Source organism: Notothenia coriiceps, unplaced genomic scaffold (assembly GCF_000735185.1).
Source record: "Notothenia coriiceps isolate Sejong01 unplaced genomic scaffold, NC01 NC01_scaffold00009998, whole genome shotgun sequence".
Taxonomy (NCBI): Eukaryota; Metazoa; Chordata; class Actinopteri; order Perciformes; family Nototheniidae; genus Notothenia; species Notothenia coriiceps.
In genome coordinates, this window is record NW_011342699.1 from 308,621 (window position 1) to 331,912 (window position 23,292).

Here is a 23,292-nt window from a genome sequence, read left to right on the forward strand (position 1 = left end):
CCCCCCTTCCCGCGTCCATTCGCGATATCTCGCTGACCCCCCGCTGCAACCAGGAAATGAACCCAGCTCACATTGTCTGCTCCTCACAGCAGCGAGCCGTGCAATGTCCCGCCAACACGGCACCCAGACCCCACGCAGCATTCTCATCTGTTTGTCCTTACTGGTGTCACTTTCTGGTAGCTAACACCATTGTAACACATAATCACTTATGTTCCGCTGTAACGGTGGTAGACTCATCAGAACAGAGTGGGCGAGCTGACCAATCAGAGCACAGTGGGCTCACAGGGAGGGGAGGGGGGGGCAGGAGCTCCAACAAGCCGTTTAGGACAGAGAGTGAATACACATACTATACAGAGATGCTGTATGAGAAACCAATGTGAGTTTGGAAAATTGCATAAATCTATTTTAGTAAACCTCAACAATGGAATTATGATCAGTAGAAATGGCCATGACATGGGACCTTTAAAACTAAAAAGGTGCCAGATTGTAAACACGCATCCCAAGAGGATATTATATAGTGATGCAAGACCGCAACCAACAAATCCTACTCATCGTGCCTTTAAATGGCAACTATTTTAATCAATCAAAAGATTTGTTTATATTTGTTTCAAGTTGAAATGCCTAATATGATCTGGTTTACACTTCTCAGCTGTAAAATGTTCTGCTTTTCTTTGTCATGTGACATTCAACTGAATTTCCTGAAACTTGACGTTTTCTTTGTGTTTTGGATTAAATCTTGGACTCCAGGAAAATGAGCTTGTGTTTTTTTTGACACTATAAATACAATTATTGAGGAAAAATCTACGATTAATTTGGAAATGGAAACGATTATCTCCCTCTGATCCCTTCCTTTTTAATATCTATTGTCTACTTATCTCAGCTTCACATTACCTACCTTCTCTTCCTTCCTCTCTGTGCTGTCCTCCTATTTTCCACATATTCTCACTTTTCCCTGGTTTTAACTAAAGATCTCCCGAACGTTTAATATCCGCACAGCCAGTAATCTTTATTTAGTAAGGCCCTCAGCAACATGGCTAGATCGATCCTTAGAAAGATGTCATTAACATTTAATGAATTTTCTCGGATTTGACTCCTCCCTGTAATTACATTTCTTAATGGCTAAATGAACCAGCGGCCAACAGTTGCAGAGGGTCTCATAACACAGCCAGGAAGTTACACTGATGATGAGACTATAACAAGCATAGCACACACAGGATGTCTCTCTGTGGAAACTTTAGGTGATCTAACACCTTAAAGTGACAATTACAACAAAGTACTCTTTCATCCGTGGATGATGGATCATACCTATCACGTCCCCCGTCTATCACTGCATGCCTCTCAGACAAAGTGGCTTTTTCCACATCTTCTTTTTTCCCCTAATTTTCTTTCATAAGCAGAGTTGTGCATAAGCTTTGTCTGACTATTTATTTTTGAACCATGCTAATCACATTCCCATCCCACATGCTAACACTTAAGCCACCCTACACCATTTTGCAGAAGCTACACACTGTATTTAACATAATGTATCTAAGCCACACGTTAAAGAGATAAAATCCCCCTAGATGAAGAGTGACTTTTATCAACAGCCTCTTCCGAGCTCAACCCCCAATTCCCATTTTGATACGCTCTCTCCAAGGAGGAGGTGACAGCAGTGTGTGTTTGCAGATGTGCGAGTGCCTTTTCAATATGTGTTTATGCTTGTGTTTGAGGAGGGGGAAGAGCATTTCAGGGGGCTAACGTAGATGCTGCTGGTAGACTACACTCAACAGACACCCACACCACCCAGAGCCTCCTCCTTCTCCGTTTGGCGTGGCAATCATTAAAATGATTTATTTAACTATTGGCCCAAGGCTGAGAGATTAGTGTGACAGGCCTATTTTATAATTCATTCCCCCACCGCCAGGGGAAGTGCAATTCAGGCAGATGACACACATAGAGAGAGAGCTCGGAGCCTCATGGCTCCTCCACGGATCAGAAAGGGAAAAAAAGCCCTAAACTGCCGACGGATGCACATCCCTCTCTTTCTACAGATTAAAAGGGAGGAGAGGATGTCTAGTCTGAAGTAGAGACGAGGAGAATGAAGAGGGGGCATTTATTTATCTTCAAATCCATATCAACCACTGACAGATAGATGGAGGGGCTGGTGCAACGGTGGAGACTTTGTTTGGGAGGTTGTAAACTGGGTGTTGTCTGCGTGTGGTTGTGTGTGCCTGGAAACACACAGCCAAGCCTTTGGGAGCACATTCAGCACTACAGGGGTGCATACCAATCCAGATGCTTTATTTAAAAACAATTCTGACCCTAGACATCCAAAAAGGTTTGGTAGAATCACACTGGGGGTACAGCCACAGGGGGGAGAACTTTAAAATAGATATTCTTCTAATTCTGTATGGACCTGACTGTTTCTATCTGGCAGCTCAACGGTATAGGTGTATGAGAGAGAGAGAGATTCATTTCAATTCACCAAACTAGTGTGCACTCCTGTTAGATAAAAATAAGGTGGATGTGTGGGTGCTCTGGATGAGAGTTACTTTGCTGCGGGCTCATCATCATCTGTTTTAATTTAGTCTAAAAGGCAGACTTGAGTAATGACAGTATGTCACTGTGATTGTTCTCTGTAGCATGTTTTTAGGATATATGTGTGCAAATATATATATAATATATAAATATTTGCATGTTTTGTCTAGCCTTTTTGAGCAATGAATCTGTGCCGACCACATTATGCTCTGGCATAGATGGCTGAAAAATATCTGATCTTTCTTGACCATAAACAGGCCAGTTAATCCTTCTCTCTCTATCTCTCTCTGTTCACACATGTCCTGCTTCGTGTGCACACTGAGGCATTTCTACAAAATCAAGGCTTTAAACCTCCAACTACCAGACCATCCAATTAGCGAAGCAAAGGTCAGGGCTAATCGATTATATTGCACAGGGAAAACACAAAGGAGCGGGAAGTTGGAACAAGAAGAAAAAGGAGATCTAATGGAACTAATAGATTTAGCATTATCATTGATACAGAAAGATTTTTAATTCTACTTTTCTGATTTTAATTCTTCGTCCTCTATGCTACACACCAAAGGGGCTAGATAAGGGAAAACACTATGAGGAGTGGAATTGAAAGACTGTGCTTAAATGTTTCATTACCTTCGTAACTGGAGGGAACGTCTATCAAAAAGAGGAACGAAATGAATTCAGTTAAACCATGAGTCATTAATAACCCGTCTTTACACATGTGGGAGGAGTTTTCATTTCCTTGAGAGGGTAAGATTGATTGACTAGATGAAGAGGTGTGGCTGAAGTTAAAGAGCTAGGGGAGATGAAATGCAGCTCCTGCCATTTATTTGATTGCCTCTACAATATATGTGGAATACTTACCGTTCAGCGCCACAAAGGTGTCTGTAAGAAGAAGAAAAGAAATGAGGGGAAACGTGTTATTGCTTGCAGTAAAGAGAGCTTATGTTTTAACATGATCAAAAGCCATGACTTTTAAAGTAATTTAGAATCGACTGGCTGCTCCATATTCACCAAACTTTAAGTTGATCTATAGCTTCTTAAGGTAATGAACACTGGCTTCCCTTGACTAAACAGAATGATGAAATGGATGGGAAAATGCACTACCTTTATAGGTAAACAGTCGAAATTGAGATGAAATGGAGAAAGATAAGTGATTGAAGGTCAAATGTTTTTAAAGTTCTCTTCTTCAAACTAAGCAACTGAGTATAAAATATACAACATGTAACATTTGATACATCTAAACAGTTATAATGAACATGATCAAATATGCATTGTAGAGTAAAAGAGGCCTTTGTGACTTGTGAGGCTGACTTGTTCTGTGTTTATAAATGAGTCCTGTGACTGCTCACAAGTCACATCCCTTCCCTGTGTGTCGCTGAATATTTGTGTGTGTTTACGTAGTAAATTGCAAGAAGGAATCCAGTCTTTGCCCAAGTGGACACAACACTCTATTGACAGGGGGACCAGAGAAACAGCGGGGTAAGGACAGAGGAGGTTGGGAGCAGAAAGGGACAGATGGATGGAAGAGGCTGAAAGAGAGGATTGTGAGAACAGGCACAGACGTGGGAGAAAAAGGTGACAGCAGCGAAGAAGGAAACGGAGGGCCGAGAGAAGAGGGAGACTGATTTAACAGGGAAGAGAGGAATAGTAGGGGGGTTTAGAGAAGGGAAGCAAAGATAAGAGTGAAGAGGGCCTGCTTACTTTGGCAGTCTCCCAGGCCATCTGTGTTACCCTGCTCCACGTCCTGCTCAAAGGCTGATCTGCGGGGAACAGAGACATCATGGTCAGCAGTGGAAAACAGGCCAGGCCATGCAGGCTCACCACACCTAACAAAGTAACAAAGCTATAGGAAAGCTTACAACAAAAACACCCAACACCACAGCGTATGCTTGCACACAGTGTAGGCTGCAGAAAGCCCTATACTGGAACAAAATCAAAGAACACCTAGCAGGTGCCCTGGAGGCCTAAAATCAGTGGTTAGAAAGAATGCTGGCAGGCTAGTAAATCCATAGCTGGCACAGGACTCTTCGCCAGAAGTGTTGATATAAATAGATTTATTTGACTGTAATAAAATAATGTAACAGTTAAACATTTTATGTATGATAAATATGAAGCTAACATCAGCAGCCAGTTAGCTTGACTTAGCACAAAAACTGGAAACATGGGATATCCAGAATCTATTTTCACTATCAAAATATTACATTTTGTTGGTTTGACTTTTAGAAAAACCAGTGTAACAACAATTTGTCTTTTTCATGGTTATGTGCTAGACTACGTGGCTCTCAGCAGTTACCAGGCAACCAGCAGAGACCCCAGAGATGTACTGGTCCTGGCCAACAACTAGTCAGGTCCCGTAAAATTAAACAAGTGAGATATAACATATTAATGACTGTGCTGCTGGTGTTGATTTGTTAACATTGGACGGAGTCAGGCAAGCTGTTAACCCCTGTTTCAAGTTGCTATGCTAAGTTAAGCTAACCTTCTGCTCTTTACAGATTCAGATGTATGTATATATTCAATGTTCTGTACAGACATTAAAGTGGGATTGATCTTGGCAAGAAAGCAAATACGCAGATATCCCAAAATGTCAAACACTATCTTAAAACAAATATAGAAGAAACAAGCGAACCCGTTTATATAGAAAAATTCCTTTCGTCTATAATTCTTTCCTCTGCTTCTCAGTATTTGACATCATAAAGGTATGTAGTAGAGATATGAGGCTGTAGTCCCAATCACATGGGCACAGACCAGGGCAGTGAGGGGTAACCAGGCTTGAGAGCCATCATATGACACAGAGGAGAGCGTTTCGGAGATGTTATTTTCTGATGCAATCTGCACAGAGACCTTTTTTCTTCCTGAAAGACCACCAAGCAGGCAGTAAGGAGATCTGTGAAACAGAGCGGACCAACTGTCAACCAGGATCACAGTCACGCATGACAGCTTTTCACAGTCCTCCTCAACTCCCCCCTCGCTAGTCCTTCTCCTCCTCCTGTCCACCCGCCTCTCATCTTCCTCACACTCCACTGGTCACAATTATAGCATGAAGAAGAATGATTTTCCAAAACAGCAGTGCCCACCCCTTATCCCATGATCAGAATTGGAAGTGTGCACCTGACAAGGACAGGAGATTTTAGGATGAAAATAGAATTGAATGTCTGCTTTAATGTTCACAAATCAGAGTCACTTTTCAAGTATATTTACAAAATGTAATGCATTTATTTGCTATTAATCTTTTCCTCCAGTTTCAAAGACCATCAATTGGAACGGATATGGTACATTTGCCCTGGTTGATAAGTAATTTCCCTACAAAAGCAACACCAATAACAGCCACACAAACAACAACACTGACAACACCAAAACACTGGCAACCTTGGGGTCATGGTTTTCATGGTGGATAATAACGTTACAACCTACGGTGAGACTGTGTTAAGATGAAGATTACAAGGTTTAAATCCCATTGGTCTCGAGATGAATTAACAATGAGCAGTCACACTACGGATGCAGTGTCTGGGCACGACTTGGCACATGTGAAAGTGAATAGCATGATCCTCTGGTAAAGGGTTCAGGTCCCCTTGCGGCTGCATTATAGCAACAGAAGTGCAATGAGCTCAAGAGTGACACTACAGGCGGTTCAGCTCAGGGTTACGATCCCACTGCAACCGCGTGATGCATATTTAAATCTGATTCAAACTGCACCGTACATAACTGGAGGCAACGTGAAGCCACATTTTATATCATCTTGCATCAGATGTGATTATTATGTGAGATGTGTGGTTGCACTGAAGGGACCTAGTTGCTGAAATGCAGGTCAGGCAAATTCTTATTAATTATTCATATCAGAAGTGTAAGGGGAACCGGGACCTAATATGCTATACATACAGTGCGAAGTACCTATGCATAATGCTTCCTCAAAGCCGCCCATTCATTTTAATATAAAATGGTAGACCTGCATGCTCAGACTTCATTAATCATGGTTTCACCAAGAAGTAAGTCAGTATCTGTGTGCAGATTTAATCAATGTAAGACCCCACCTCTGATCCAGAGAACAGCCAGGGCTGTGGCATTGGATTGAGTAATTCAGAAATATTTAATAATATGCTTATCTCTTGTCAGTTAAACACTAATGTACCTAGTTTACATAATGGCAACCATAAAGAATATAAAGCGATAACATGCAGGAACAGTGGGTAACTGGGGACCATATTGCAGGAGACCAGAGTGCAAGCTGTATATGGGCAGTAGGTATGAGCGGCATTACTCCACATGGGAAAGCTGGCACGCTTGCGCTGAGGCCAGATGGAAGAAGAAAGGAGGGGAGGCATGCAAGAGAGAAAGAAAATGCCAAAAGAAAGATACAAAAAGAGAGATGATATAAATAGACATACAGACAAGGATGGGCAGGTAAGAAGATAGATAGATTGCGGTAAAGTGGAAACATTGAAAGACAGACAAGGACACAGAAAGAGATGCCGCAACAGGCTTTTCATCTTAATGAGGAAGAGAAAAAAAGACTGAAGTTAAGATAGAGAACTTTCCTCCCTGCAGGGACCTGTTTGTACGAGCAAACCTTGTTATTTAACACAAAAACCCCCTCTAACTCTTGTTCATCCATCCTTCTGTCAAGCCTGGAAAAAGCTTTGAAAAGCTCACCATGGAACCTACCGGGCCTAATCCCCCGCTCTCTCACTCAGAAATATTGTACAGTAAAGGATGGAGGTCATTTGCCCTTTTAATACCTCTGTGTCGGCTTCAGCTCCAAAGTGGAACCTCAATCAGAACAACAACTGCAGATTTATGGAATAATAATAGGATAGTTCTACTTGTGTTTTTCGAGGACAAGCTTTGTTAGTACAGTACTTGTGGGTATGTGTGCATTTGGTGAATTGCCGTGCCATACCAATCATTTTGCAGCAGGGGATCAAATGTATTCAACGTCAAATAGCCACTGGAGCACTGGTACTTTTGTTATGACTTCATCTGTAAAATCTTTTTCCCCCCACAAAACTCCATATGCTGTTTGTTCAGAAGCATAATCTGGTTCTGTGTCATAACTTCAGCCACAAATTATAGTTACTACGACCATACAGCGTTCCCCAGCCCTGAGTCGCCGACCCGAGCTTGGGGCAAACAACACTTTCCTTCCTTTCATCCTTCCAATAGCCCTTTCAGCTGAAGGAATTTGCACTTACACACCATTAAATTAGAAAGATCACAGAAATGACAAATCGAGAGGGGAATGCCACCAGACATGTCAGAGAAGGTAGGGTACTTGGAAAAACAAAGTGTCTTAGAAAGCACATGTGTGTCAGTCTGTTTAAATGGAAAATCTTACACCATGAATGCAGAAAATTCGAAAAGGAACATTGACTCAAAAAGTGACAATATCTCAAATGGACTTAATTCCACATTTCAAAGTTATTACAGGTATAATAATGTTAAAAGGAGCTGCTGCTTCCTGAAGTACTTTTCTAAACTCTTGATAAAACCTCAATGTTGCTAAATATAGAAGCTCTGGTCCCCTGAATAAAGCAATTATTCAGCTTAATGTTGCAGCCAACAGTAAAGACTACAGAAACTTAGTTTTTGAGAAAGTCAATAGAGCAGCAAAATAGAATACAGCCCTCATTAATTTACAATATTTTAAATACATCAAAACAACTGTGACATAAATGGATAATAAACAATATTTTGATAATATAGCTATCTGAAATGTTACTTACTTGATGTTGCCGACAACCTGTTTGCAGGCTCCTTCTGAAACCCAACCACAGTACGGGTCTCTGGAGGCTATGCAAGACCTGAATGTGACAAACACACACACCATCAGCCCCTATGTTATTGTAATGTTGGAATAATGCTGTCAAAACAATTTTTCTTTTTGTGAATCAACGATTTCATGTGCAAGCGTCAAACGTACTTCTTGCATCTTCCATGTCTTTCACAGCGAGAGAGCGGCACTTTAACAACACAGGAGGAGAAAGCGACCCACAACGCGTGAATCTTGCTGTCTATCTGCATGCCAATGATACGCTTGTCGTCCACACCATCTATACTGCACCTAGAAGAGAGAAAAAAGAGAATAAAACTAGATTAGTATATAGTCTCTCCTTCAACTATCTAGTTATTTATGGAGAAAGTCTTGTAAAACTAAAAGTTATTGAGGAGAAATGTGAGAGGCCATACAATTGTCTTTTAATAGTTCATTTAAAGAGATAAAATGGGAAGATTAAGATATGGCAGAGAGACACACTGCGAGGTTAGTGAGAACAAAGATAATGCTGGACTCAATAACACCGGGTCAGGAACAGAGTGGTAGATAAAAAGAGATAAAGAAAGGGGTGATACAGATACAGCAGATCAACAGACAGATGGACACTGTGAGCAGTCAGCAATGCACTTAACTGTAAAACCCACTCACACAAATGTCGCCTCCTCCACCGGGATTTTGCCATTCCTCTATGCCCGCTAGTCTTTCTTTGTCTACTCGCCCCCCTGGACCACACACTCTAATCCACCTGGGCGTGTCAAGCTTTCTATCCCTTCTCTCTATCCATTCCTCTCTCCATCCCGCACCATACAGCTCCTGGGATTTAATCTGCCATTCGCAGTGCTCTAGTCCTGCATTAACGCTCTCAATTAGGGTTTAGAGTCCATCTACACTGGGTAATGCACGACAATCGGGCAGGCAGGGAAGCAGGCGGGAAAAGTCACTTACAGTATGCGACTAAATCCAGATGGCCAGCAGCCTACAAATGCTCGGCCACAGCCAAAGAGACAGTAAAAGGGAAAGGAAGGATGAGCACCAAGGAGACTCAGCAATAGAAGAGAAGGCAGGGTCTGCCCTTCATCCCCTACATACGGCTGGTCACATGGCTCCAGAATGTTGGATAACAAACAGTGGTAACCTTGAAAGCCCTCCCGTAAAGTCCCCGCTCTCCTTCCCTTCTTCTTCTCGTCTGTTTAACACAATAACAAACTCGCCACTGTGCTTCTTTCCATCTCTCCGCCCCGAGCCTCCCTCTTATGTTGGTGCTGCCATTCGTTACCCCTCATCAATTGCCTCTTTATTAAATATTTGCTTTGGCAGGGTCATTCTGTGGCTGATTTTTCCTTTTCAATTCTACTCCAAACACACAACGATGCTTAACTAGCTAAACCCACAGTACCCTTCTAACACACACTCATGAACACATTCATAATGCACCAACAGCCGTGTAATGTATTAGCTAGAGATCTCGGGCTGGCTCTGAAGACAAACACAGACTTCGGTGTGTGTGAGAGAGCGTGTGTGTGTTTCCTTTAATCAGCCAACATTTTGGAGGATCTGGGCTCGCTGAGGTTGGGAACCACAGCGCTACGTTATCCAGAGCCTTAGGGTCCATGTCTTTAATTTAGTAGCTGTGGTTGGGCAGAGTGTAACCTGATAAAACTATTTTAAATGATAGAGTAGCCATCTGGCTGTCTGGCTTCACTGTATAGCTTGGGTCGGGGGAACTGACTGGTACTGATGGAGCTGGTGGGTTAGTGGGTTCTCTGTAGATGGTTGGAAACCAAATCACACACATGCCGTCTCTAGAACACACACTTCTGCAATAAATGACCTTCCTTTGTTTGTAGCAACTGTATCCACGTGTTTCTTCCTGTTTCTCACACACACACACACACACACACACACACACACACACACACACACACACACACACACACACACACACACACACACACACACACACACACACAGCTACATACTTGTCAGGGTTGTAGACATTAAGCTCCTCCAGAAACAGGCTATCGTTCAGGATGCCGCTGTTCATGTTGGCCAGGAACTTGACAATGATGCCTTTCTCAGATCCCAGGAAGACTACTGTGTGGTTATTATAGGGACCCGCCTCATTGTCCACCACAATGCGAGTAAGACGATACCTGGAAAAGGAATATAAAGTGAAATAAGTTTATCAGTCAATTGGTCAGACAGTTTTCCAATCAGAGAACAGCGTTTCCGCCAGGAGGGAGTCTTGCCGTCATTTGAAAAAGAAAAAGAAAATTCAAGAGAAGATCGAGAGTTTTTAATCGTTTGAAATGACGAAAAGGAAAAAGGACAAGGACATCCTTCTGTTGGAGGGGTAAAGGAGTCTGGGGGGATTATTGCTGCCAGCATAGCGTGTTCCTGTGACGGAAATTGTACTGCCGGCGAGCCTTGACGGGGGGTGCTAGTGGAGCAGGCGCGTGAACTGCGAAACTGAGGCTCCGTGGTAAACTGTGGTAACATGAAGAGCCGTTTAGGAGCCGAAAGAGCCGGCTCTTCTTAGTGAGCAGAGCCAAATGAATTCCCATCACTAATACGTAAAGAGATAGTATCTATAAGGGATGTCTCAATTCAAAATTCAAGTCACGTGACAAGACGTGACGTCACAACCCCCCCCGCTCTCGGGGTGGACGCCCTCTCAGCCCTGGTCTGGCGGAAACACGGTCAGAGGAGCTACAGATGGTGATGAAAGACCTATGCACTCTCCCTCAGTGAGATTTCTACTGGGTCACATTCAAAAACATGTGATTCAAATTGCATCAAAAAAAGAAATACTAGCAGCTAGAAAGATTAAGAAATAGAACAACAATACAATTGATTAACATCATTTAGCAAATAATAGTTTTGTAACGAATCAATCAATTGATGTGCCTTTAATCATTCATGTCAGTCTAAGAAATAATAGGAGAAACAGAAGGAGACAATCTTTAAAATCTCAATAATGGATTATGTAAACTCAATCGCATTGCATCAGGGCATTTAAAAAAAAAAAATACAACAACAATTGTCAGCTATATTCTATTTTCTAATTGACAGCTGCTGATCACACAGTTTGGTCAAAGCACCAGGTGGATGAAAATCCATTTTCATTTCATTATTTCTATAAAAAAACATATCAAGCAGATTCAAGTTAGCAATCAGACACCTGTTTGGAGCTGAGCCATATTGTGCACGGGGGTGTTGTTTGTGATCAGATAACAAGAACATGTTTTAAGAAATATCTCTTGAGGCCATTTACCTTAACCATCTGATTTCGTTGAATAACAGATGCCGTTATCTCTATCTCAATTAGTTTCAGGGCCATGAAAGACTTAATGTTATGGAAACGGTATATACAGGGTTGCACATAACTTTTTTAGTGAGTTACTCAGATGAGTACCAGGAGACAGCGTTTGGTACTCACACACGAAGCGTGGTCCTCCTCAGTGTCTCCTTCACTGTCCTCTATTTACAATTCTTGCATGCTAGATGATGAAGATGCACCTCCCTGTCTCTTTTTAAGCCTCCGATTTGCTTTCTCCAAAACTTGTTGCCAAAACTGTGAAGTCCTAGCATTTCCTGCAGCGAAGTTGAAGGATCAAATACTAAGAAATTATCACACTTCCCACATCTGAAATCAGATATGACTTCAAGTCATGTGATAATTTCTTAGTATTTGATCCTTCAACTTCGCTGCAGGAAATGCTAGGACTTCACAGTTTTGGCAACAAGTTTTGGAGAAAGCAAATCGGAGGCTTNATGGATTGACTATTACAGCCTGATCTCGTGCTTTTTGTTGGGAATTAACTGTGTGTGTGTGTGTGTGTGTGTGTGTGTGTGTGTGTGTGTGTGTGTGTGTGTGTGTGTGTGTGTATAGCTTGTAACCCATAAAATAAAACTATAATAGGCTATTTAGATGCAGAAAAGGAATCCAATACAAACAAGTGTAAAAGAAAAAAAGGGAATGCTTTCAAAGGGCACTCCTATTTTATCCATTAAAGTCTGTTGGTTGGTCTTGGGTATTACAACTGCATAAGAAAAAGTAAATCCCTTTTTAATAGTTTACCTCAAGGAATATCATTTTAGACAACTTTTTTTTGTTTGAACATGTAACATATCTGGTGGTATGGAGTTCTAAAGCAGTGAGCTCACCAGATCTCTGTAGCCCACTTTGTAACTCTGCTTGAGGCGTACAGCCCGCACTAGCATGACACAATGCTGGTGGTTAATTGCATGGTTTGTAATGTAGGCTCCAGGCTTTGACATGAAATGAAAAATGCATGGAATAATTGTGAAAAGAAATCATGAATCCAACTCGTAACCGTTATTACAAGAGACTGAAGATGTGACATAGATGACTGTTGCTACATAACCCAGAGCTTTTAAAATATAACGTTTCTACTGTGTGTGTCTACATCAGGTGGTGTTTCCTCGTGTAGCCAGGGTCTGTAAGAACGACAAGGGCGGCTCGCCCCGTGTCCTGGAGAAGCAGTGGACCTCATTTCTCAAGTCTCGCATGAACTGCTCGATCCCCGGTGATTCCCATTTCTACTTCAACATCCTGCAGGCTGTGACAGAAGTCATCCGCATCAATGGGAGGGACATCGTCATGGCAACCTTCTCTACACCTTACAACAGGTACAAAAAACATAATAAGGTATTGATAAATCTACAAAGATGTGAGTGGACACGATTTTTTCACATATTTTTTATTAAGCTTTTCCCTTGTCTCAAATGACTTCAAGTGTCAACAACTGTTTTTCACTTTCCATTAATTAATACGATTATCTTTCGTGCTTTGAAATGCTTTTAGAATGCCTTGAATTTATCATCATTATGACAGTGTGACCTTTGCTAATGCCCTGCCGTGCCTCTCAGCAACATGTCAGTCCTGAGACTACTGGGTCAACATCATACATCTTCTGTCAAAACAGCTGTGCTGCCCTTTTGACATGCAGGTGTTTCATCTTATTTTCCCTTTTAAAATTCATATTCAGAGCTGCTTTCATATTCATAGAAAGGGGTAGTTGTTATCCAAATTGAAAATTACCACAAAGCCATAGCTTTGCTGATAGCTCCCACATATTGTAATTTTCCATTTTATGGCTGCTTCTGAGCAGATAAGACAATTGCTTGTGACAATGCAATTGAGCATGGTTAATGGACATTAAACCCAATGAAGCAAAGCTGCTGAAAATGTCTATAAGCGCCGGTTTAGATCCTGGCATTAATTTTCTATTTCATAGTCAGAGGGTGAAATTGGAGGGAGAACATTCCGACTATAGGAAGCACTCAGGGTTTGTCGTTTAATTGTCTAGTTTGCTGTGTTGCTGTCTGACCCTCTCACTTGCTCACTGGCTGGCTTGCTACCATCTATCTGCTGTTAGCAGCTCCATATAAACAGACGTAGGATTGTCTAACTTTGGGTATTTACTGTAATTTGGTAGCTTAGCCAAGAATTAACCACTCTGACCTTGCTCTCTATAATACTGCCCTTGTGTTATTTGTCTCCCTGATGTCTACATCATTTTAACCAATGACTTAACAGCTAGAAAATCCAGCCAGCTGAGAGAGATTTCTCTATTATGAGAATAAAGAATAAACAATTCCTAGTTTCAATTATAATTTATGAGAGCAGATGCATGAAAAATAGAAAAGTGACTCAACAATCTGTTATGCATTGAATCCAAACAGATGGAAATAAGCCAGTGGCTCCGCTTCTATCACAAGATGGGTGTTTTTCCCCTTAAATGAAAGGCAATAATAAGATAATCTGTCTATATTTCTTGCCCAACAGTGGACTTGTGATGAACTTTAATGCCTCAAGGCTTTTGGGGAAACCCAGTCTTGGAGGGTTGGAGTCTTGGAGGGATGATGGAATGTGTGTCCTCATTTAGGCTTGGCAGCGCAGACACTGACACTCATAGAAATGCAAAAGCTCAACATAAGCACTGACATAAGAGCATTCATACGGTAATCAATACAGTAGAACCATTATTCGCTACTTGAAATATAAAAAGTAACCAATGCTATTTTATTAAATGGAGGGTATTTCTTCCCTAAGCCTGGGCAACATTACAAACTGGCCTGCAACAGCTAAAATGAGCCATCCTCGAGCGATTTAAACCCTCTAAAAGGAATTGTAAATCCATGTTTCTGCTATTAGGTGATAGTCGAAATTTGGCAAGGTGTTTCTTTGATATGTTCACTTGAGAGGATTGTTTATGTGAGTTTAATTTTATTCCTGTGTGTCGTGGCAGTATTCCAGGCTCTGCGGTGTGCGCCTATGACATGGCTGAGGTGGCCAATACCTTCACAGGGCGTTTCAAAGAGCAGAAATCCTCAGACTCCACCTGGACGCCTTTTCCTGAAGACAAGGTTCCCAAGCCAAGGTACAACAGAAGTTAATTACCCACAGCACACACTCTCACACACACATAGCACACATAGAATTGAACATATTTGCACACATACAGTATATTCAGTCTCACTCTTCCTCTCTTCTCACTCTTGGCTCTCACACACACACACACACATACATGGCAACCTTATCAATGCATTAGACTTGTTGAATTACGATGTGTTAATGATAACACATTTCAAACTCCCGTTTCGTCATTTTTCTATACGCCCCTACTTTTTTCACCAAGGGATTGCACATTGTAAGTCACATTGCGTCATACCCACAGACTGTATGCACAGTTATCAACTCTTTTACCAGTTGCACCCCCGAACCAATTACCTCACCTCTCCCCCACACACAGCTGAATCAAAGAAGCGCTTCGTATCAACAAATGAAGCATGAGATCATTTTACAGATGGTTGGCTAATTCCACAAATGCACTAGCCTGATCAATCTCCCATCTATTGCCCGCTAATTAGCACCCTAAGAGCGGCTCTACTCTCCTCTAGAAGAGAAAAAAACAGATTTACCACAAAGATCTGGGACACGATAATTGTTAGTACCCTGTGTGTGTGTGTGTGTGTGTGTGTGTGTGTGTGTGTGTGTGTGTGTGTGTGTGTGTGTGTGTGTGTGTGTGTGTGTGTGTGTTCCCATATGGCTGAGGAGTTGGTTCCTCACCAAAAGAGAGCCTATGCTGTACTCTGTGCATTCATTAGTGTTTATGTGTGAGTTCCCTCAATTAGCATGTAATTACGTGTTTATGTTCAACAAGGTCAGCCGCTGCAAAGATCCGATATATCTGCCGTTTTCTCTGCAGAGATTGATGCGATTGATTTATTTCTCATACTCTGTTGCAATCAGACCTTTTATCTGCAGGCAAACAGACGGAGGGTTGTAACAATGCCACCTAGGTCTGGCCCCGCAGCAGACTGTTCTTCCATGTGTTAGACTCTCATACTGAATCATTTGCAGATTTTTGAATTAAAGAGATGTCTGTTACTGTTCTGCTCTCCATATGTCCGCTGACATAAATGCTACATCAAAGAAAAATGTCATAGCACTGAGTTTTACTGCGTTTTTTTTTCACTGTGACAAATGGTTCTGCAAATGCAGGCCCTTAATTGAACGATAACAATTTGGAGGTTAAGTGCATTGATTCCACACAAATTATATTTCAAGGGGGATGTTAAATATTTTTTGGGGAGAAAAGAGCATGCATATCATTTAGTTAATGCACTTAATATGTTTTGCAGGTTTGCATGTTTTTAAACTAAGTCAAGCCACATTTTCTTAGGCATGCTCAGAATGGCTGCTTTATTCCTTTTATAGACATGCCTTCACACAACAACTTTAAAAACAGAATATGAATATGATGAATACACCGTTCTCTTGAGTATACACATATAGGTAACTTGGGTTCTTACATGTTGACAGGATCAGACATTCAGTGGCCAGCTGGCTAATATTTCTAGGGCCTGGTGTGGATTATGTGGTGTGGCAGCGTATCACAGACTGTGCAGTAAAGTTTTTTTTTACAAGACCTCAGAGGTGAGATGCCTGTAAAGGGAATATGCTATCAAAAGCAGCTTCTCTTTAACAAGCAACTCACCAACTCCCTATAAAAGGATCAGAAAGATAGATGCCTTCGTGCTTTGCTGAGTCCAGAGAAAGAAGACATCTTGTGTCCTTTTCCAGAGAAATAAGACATCTTGTGTCTTCTTCTCTGACCAAAGCCCCTTGGCATGAAAGTTTAGTTATTTTAAGTGCACTCTCTTGATTCCAAGGAATGTAAACTCTCCTATTGGAGCTCTGGCTGTGAAAGATTTCCCTGGAGTCAATGTAGCGTTTTTTATCTTTCCCTTTTTCCAACTTCCCTCCTTCTCATAACTTTCTCCTTTCTCCTCTTCATTTTCAGGCCCGGCAATTGTGCAGGCATTCCATCCATGGAGAGGTACAAGGTATCCAATGAGTTCCCCGATGACACACTCAACTTCATCAAACAGCATCCTCTGATGGACGAGGCTGTGCCCTCAATTGCCAACAGGCCCTGGTTCCTTAAGACCATGGTCCGGTAAGTGTTACACACTCCAAAGATCATTGTCATCAGAGGTCTATGAGCCTCTTCAACCCAGGACAATAATTACGTGAAGTGCTGCTTTGAGAGTCAAGCTCATTAAAACACTGTGGTACTCCACCATTAACCAGCCGCTGACCTATTTTTGCTGGAGTAGAAGAAACACTGATCTTCATGTTACTATCTCTCTCCCAAGTTGGCCGCATAGTGATGTGATCAAAACGGAGTAAACTATATCAATTCTTAATTATGTTTTTAAATGTTTAATACAAGCACCTATTTTAAAGACAATTTCAATGTTCAGTCTTTGTAACAAATTGCCTGTTTGAATCCTCAGAGGATATTTCAAAGAGATGATTTTTTTTGTTCTGTGGTTGGCTTGTCTCCTGAGTTTCTGGAGTTGAGCCCCTTTCCCAAAAGCCAGTGCACTGTGGCTGATGCCGTTTGATCACAAAGGTCTGTCTGGCTTTTTGCTACACTACACAGAGACATTTCAGCCAGCCTCTGTGGGAATACGACAGCACACTGCCATTCCATTGGCAAGGCAAAACTAGCTGACAGAGCATTTGGTAAAAAGTAAAAGAATCCAGCTTTAAATTGGTCCTGGTTCTGAATTGTAGCTACTGAAGGTTTAGGGTCAGGACTGCTTGCTATGCCTTTGACAGGCCTCAGTGGTGTTAACATCCCTTAAAAGATGAGTTACATAAAGACTTCTTCATAGGTTTTACAAATAATTTGCATGGTATCACATCTTGCTGCCACTTTGCTGAGGTCTGACCTACATACTGCACTGCCTTAGTCAGAATAGGAACAGCTTTCATCAAGGTTATCCCGAAAACTCTCTGTTCATTAGTGCACTATATCATAAAAACCATGTTATAAATAACGCATTGTTTCTGTCTTTACATAATCGGCAATCATACTACTACTACTTGATGATGAGCAGAGCCTTTCACGCAAGTCGGAAGCACTAGTTAGAAGCATTACATAAGCTAAAAAACCTTATGAAGGCATACAGGGTTGGAAGAGGAGTTAGGACTTTTATGACATATGTCACAGTGCTGTCGTACTGTAAGACCATTCTTGAGCTGAAGTCAACTGGAAACAAAATCAGTATAGGCTTTGATCCTTGTTTCACCCTAGAGAGAACCCCCTGATATCCTGCAAGAGCTTTTACTGCAAATTTGAAAAAGCTTTTCTGTCCTGAGACATGCTGTGCTGAGGCAGAGGCCTCAGCTGGCTGGGCACAATGAATCCCCCTCTTGAGATTTCTATTATCCTGAATAGGAAAGACAGTGAATGTCTTCGTCCTTGAGATTGCATTATTTCGCTGGAATCAAATCCCATTGACACAGTCCTTGGAGCTTCTGTTATCAAAACCACTATAGTCCTCTAGATCGCTGTTATTTTTGATTGCCAGTGTTATAAAACATTTAAAGAGATAATTAAAGAAAATGAAATGGTAGATAGGATAAGAAGATGTGTCATGTTTTCTTTCAAAATCAAATAACTAACCAATAGGCTCTCTTCTACAATCGGTTGATCCCTAAAAACAACTATTTGCTGAAAACCCACCAATGTGTAGGTATATACCCAGGGGTGCACATACGCAGGCACAAATCTGAATTACGTAACGTCACATGTGTCATTAAGCGCCTTTGCGTACCTCAAAACATCAAAACAAAACACATATTTCGTCTACACGTGTTTCTTGTCAACACTCAATGGAGTAAACTACTACATGTAACAAAAAACAAAGACATTAAGCAGCTACGTTGCCGTTTCGCTCCCTGCAAAAAATCTTCGGACTTTCTATGACTGATTGAACTGGAGCTGGGCGAGCCGCGCAGGCCATAACCGACGGACCTGAAGCTTACAGGAGGCAGAGGCTTAGATCACTGGACGTGATCCAGTGATCCGCGCACACACTCGAGAACTGCACAAAATCAGCTGATCACAACGTTCACGCTCTGTGGTCAAGCTGCTGCAGTTTTATTGACAACAAACTTACTCGGGGTGTTAATGGAAGAGTTTGAAATCAGACAGAGGTGGAAGAAGTACTCAGATCTTGCGTAGGAATACTCTGTTACAGTAAAAGTCCTGCATTCAAAATGTTACTCAAGTAAAATTAGAAAAGTATTATCAAAATATAGTTAAAGTACCAAAGGTAAAAGTTTTGCAGATTGGTCCATTTCAGAATAATATATATGATATGTTTGATCTATTATTTATATTTATCAAGTCTGATTTAAGACTTGATTATATTTCACATCATTAATCCAGATCAGTAAAGTAGCTTAACTAAAGGTATTATAGCGACAGCAGGAAACAAACAAAGTCGCTGAGAGGCTGAGGCCAGGCATGTTTGATATTGTGTGACACGCTACAAAAAAGTACTNATAGCCACTGTAAATGTTTCCGTTGTGGGACGAATAAATGATCAATTGAATCATCTACACATGTAATCTCACTTTTACACACCAAAATAACGTTAACACAGAGTAAACGTTTGCTAATGTAGAGTCTGTTTTGTCCAAAGAAAAAGTTAATGACTATTGATACAAAAATATATCAATAAACCTATTGTTCATTTTTGCGGTATTCCCCACACATTGCCAGTACACCAGGCCCGGACTGGCCATCGGGAGGACCGGGAGGTTTCCCGATGGCCTGGCCTGTTAAGTGGCCTGCTGGCCTGAAGAAATATTTTTTTTATGTATTGTGAACGCAACGCTGCAGAAATGTGGGTCTGACTCTGCCTCACAGAGGGTGACTACATGATGAGTGACATGGCCACTTTCATACAAATCATACACTAATGCCCTCGATTAGTCTCTGTGTGTCATTCAAGCTCGGGAGGNGTCTATTTTTTCATACAGACTGTTGCCTGCAAGGAAGCGGAAACGGTGGTACACACGTAGACATCCACGCCGTGGCTGGTGAGGTAGTTTTATACAGGGTGCACAAGAGCTAGATGTCGTAGTGTTGGGTTTTAAGGTTTCATGTCCTGTTGTACTCTCGCTTGGTTTTGTTTTGACGGTCGCAGTCACCGTTTTTATATTGGTTGTCCATTCAAATAGCAAAACCACGATATTTGTATACTCCACGAGTTTTTTTTTCTTTACCGTCATACATTTTGGTACGGGAAAGTAGCAAGTCTTTTCAAGTCAAAAGGGTCAAGTCCAAGTGAAGTCACGAGTCACTGATGTTAAAGTCCAAGTCGAGTTGCAAGTCTTTTTAGATTTTGTCAAGTCGAGTCTAAAGTCATCAAATTCATGACTCGAGTCTGACTCGAGTCCAAGCGTGCGCACCGGTTACGTGTTATTGTTGTTAGCATCTGGTACTAGCTAGCAGCGCTAACGGATATAATGAGCTGTCAACAAGGTGGAGGAGAGTCCTCTCCTGTCAGACTGAGAGACTAATAACTACAGCTCGGGATAACCTCAGCTCAGGTGAGGTAAAGGACTCTTGAGTGTTTAGATAGTTAACTGAGTCTAAGGGTGCCTTCACACCTGCCTTGTATAGTCCGGTTGAATCGAACCCTGGTGCATTTAGCCGCTTGGTGCGGTTCATTTGGGTCGGTGTGAACACAATCCGAGACCTCTTAAGTGAACTAAAAAACCATTCTGCTGAAATAGGTGGTCTCGGAGCACTGGCTTGCGAACCCTGGAGCGGTTTATTGCTGGTGTGAACGCTGTCTGCACCAAAACATAGGAAGCGTAGTATTTACGTGTCACAAGCGAAAGTGTCTTTCAAGACATCCGCGGTTGTTTAGTTAAAGAGTCTTGAACAGTGTCGTGTAAAGTAAAAATGTTCCGTCAACTAAATAAAAGTAAGAACACCTGTCGTCTGTGAAATGCCCCTCCTTACTGCAGAACGTCTCATTATATGTGTTATAATTAGGGCTGTCAAGTTAACGCGTTAATAACGCATTAACGCAAAAAAAAATTAACGCCACTAATTATTTTAACGCGATTAACGCATGTGCATTTTTTGTCCTCAGCCGCCCCGTAGTTTCAGAGCGCATCGAGTTTAAAATACCATCTATATATTCCAAGCACACTGCTGATGCTGACAGCCCTGCTCCTGCCGCCCGCTTGCAGCAGAACACACTTGAAAGTGCGCGGGGGAGATGCCCGGACACGTCTACGAGCAGCAAACCTTTAACAAGATCGCAAAATGGGTGGCGACAGCTTGCAGGCCAATTAACATTGTGGACGAGGAGGGGCTGCGTGATATAATTTGGGTCGCATCCAACGACTGCACTTATGAATTGCCTTCCAGAGCCACCACTGTGTCGAAAATACACAACTTGTATGAAGTCCAAAAAGCGAAAGTAGAGGAGGATTTAAGAAAGACTCACCGGAGACTATTGGATTTCACTCGGTAATGACAGTTACCTTGGGGTCACAGCGCATTATTTTGACCCACAGTGGGAACTTCAGTCTCCAGCTTTGACAGTTATGAAAACAGAGGAGCGGAATTTCGCGGACAACTGCGCACACACACACACACACACACACACACACACACACACACACACACACACACACACACACAGTTAATTCCCAACAAAACACACTATTGTGCCTCTTTAGTCGTCAACACTCAGTGTCTTAATCCAACATTTTAACACTTTATTGCAAATTAGACACAGAAGAGTAAATTAGTGTGTTTGATATGCAGTTAACGAGTCAGCACCTGGCAACAGAAAATGTAAAAGTATACAGCTTCAAATAGGAGCTATGCTGTAATTACATCTTTGCTGTATGATCACACAGTCAGTATTGTAATTAGTGTATGTCACACTATACTTAACAGCAATAAATCTAACCCTGACCTGACATTGTGCTGTAAAGTAAACAGTGCGAATAAGAGCGAACATGCATTTAAACCAGATCTCTGCACACGGCTGCAGACCACACATAAACACACCCTCACCCAGGCAACCAATGCATAAATGTTCCAGAAAAGCACATATTCATTCAATCACGCTGTCAAAGACACACGCTTACATGGGCCTGTTCACTGTGAGATTATAGAGCGTTGAGATACCAGAACAAGTTTTACACAAAGCAGGCGAGACTGTCAAGCTGAATGTGGAATAGTTTCAGCTTTACATATACCAGTTCATGTTCTCACACACACACAAAACGTACAAATAAACAGGTCACACACACTGCACAAATACTTCAGCCAAGGCTTGCTAATTTCATTACTTGTTAATGTAATTACATATTTGTCCTTCTGCGTTTTCCCAATAACAATCCAACATAAAAACTTAAGCAAACACTAACCTGCCACAGAAGAAAGATCAATTTGCCATAAAGCACAAACGGCTGCTTACAATGTCAGGGAAGGCCAATTTACTTAATAATAATGCAGAGATATCACTCACTAAATGTTAAATTACTCTCTGCACATTCAGTTCTACAACCACACGCATAATTATACTGACATAGCTTTCAAAACACCCAGCAGATTGAGAGGCCTGATCTGTATTCATGCTCTGTATAACACATGCCTGTCACTTCTGGCAGTGAATCCATTATTTCTGTGTTTCTCGTTACCTCTGCTCTGTTCTTGTCCTCTCTCTTTCTCCGACTTTCCTCTCTTGTGTGGTTCCATAATTTTTTTCCAAAGAATACATATTGAGTAATTCATTTCCATAGCGGATTTTCTCATACCTGGTATCCAATTAAACTTTCTCAGGGCATCCAAACTGCATTGAGAAGATGAATAGAACTGTAACTGTTTCACCTGAGGAAAAGCCAGTTTTTTCCTCAACCTTTCCTCTTCTGATCCGTCTCATTTCTCACAGACTCTTGGGTCGAGTTCCTCTTGGGAAACTTTGAGACGATAGGTCAAATGGGAGCTGCGGCCGACGGATGCGGATGTGCAATTTAAGCGTTATTTTTAGACTTCAAAATAGGATCTGCCGACATCCACGGATTTTTCTCTTTAGATCTATTTTAGGTCCTGCATCCTGACCAGTGCTTATCTGAAATCTGTATCTGAAAAATGTTTGGCCACCTTTCAGCTCCTGAAAGCCTTCTTCCACTTATGTGATACACCCATATCCTGTTAGTTTCCTCGGGCACTCCCTCATTCTCTTGGTAAATAGGAAGTCACCTCTGATTACATTTCAAACAATAGCTGAAGAATAGTGCCTGTGCTTACCTTTCCCATTGTGTTGTACTCCATAGCAATTTCCCGGTAGAAGAAGTAGATGAAGTCCCCGTAATCGACTGCCTGGATAAAGTAAGGCTCTGCAGGGGGAAGAATAGATAAATGAAATGTGTGACAAAGAGACGTCGTCACCGTGACAAACCAGTTCTGACACCATGTTTCACAGTAAACAGGCAGAATATCTGTCATATTATGCAGAAAAGCACCGACTGTGAGCCTTGAGTGCCTCTATCTATCATCCATCATATCAGAGCATCAATTTGCATGTAAGAAAAGAGGGATCTCTCTATTGAGTTTTGACAGGCTGGACTTGTGCTTGTTTCTCCC

At 41.7% G+C, this 23,292-nt stretch overlaps 1 protein-coding gene across 1 annotated transcript in view; it reads right to left on the bottom strand.

The window, feature by feature from the left end:
- The window catches only part of LOC104945763 (semaphorin-6A-like), an 88,971-nt gene that overhangs the window by 1,237 nt on the left and 64,442 nt on the right, over nucleotides 1-23,292 (bottom strand). The window contains exons 9-16 of the mRNA XM_010771481.1: nucleotides 22,957-23,045; nucleotides 21,617-21,627; nucleotides 10,264-10,437; nucleotides 8,432-8,572; nucleotides 8,235-8,312; nucleotides 4,216-4,274; nucleotides 3,376-3,396; nucleotides 3,145-3,165 (exon numbers count right to left, since the gene is read on the bottom strand). Of these exons, the coding sequence (XP_010769783.1) occupies nucleotides 3,145-3,165; nucleotides 3,376-3,396; nucleotides 4,216-4,274; nucleotides 8,235-8,312; nucleotides 8,432-8,572; nucleotides 10,264-10,437; nucleotides 21,617-21,627; nucleotides 22,957-23,045 (594 nt within the window). The remainder of the gene's footprint in view (nucleotides 1-3,144; nucleotides 3,166-3,375; nucleotides 3,397-4,215; nucleotides 4,275-8,234; nucleotides 8,313-8,431; nucleotides 8,573-10,263; nucleotides 10,438-21,616; nucleotides 21,628-22,956; nucleotides 23,046-23,292) is intronic.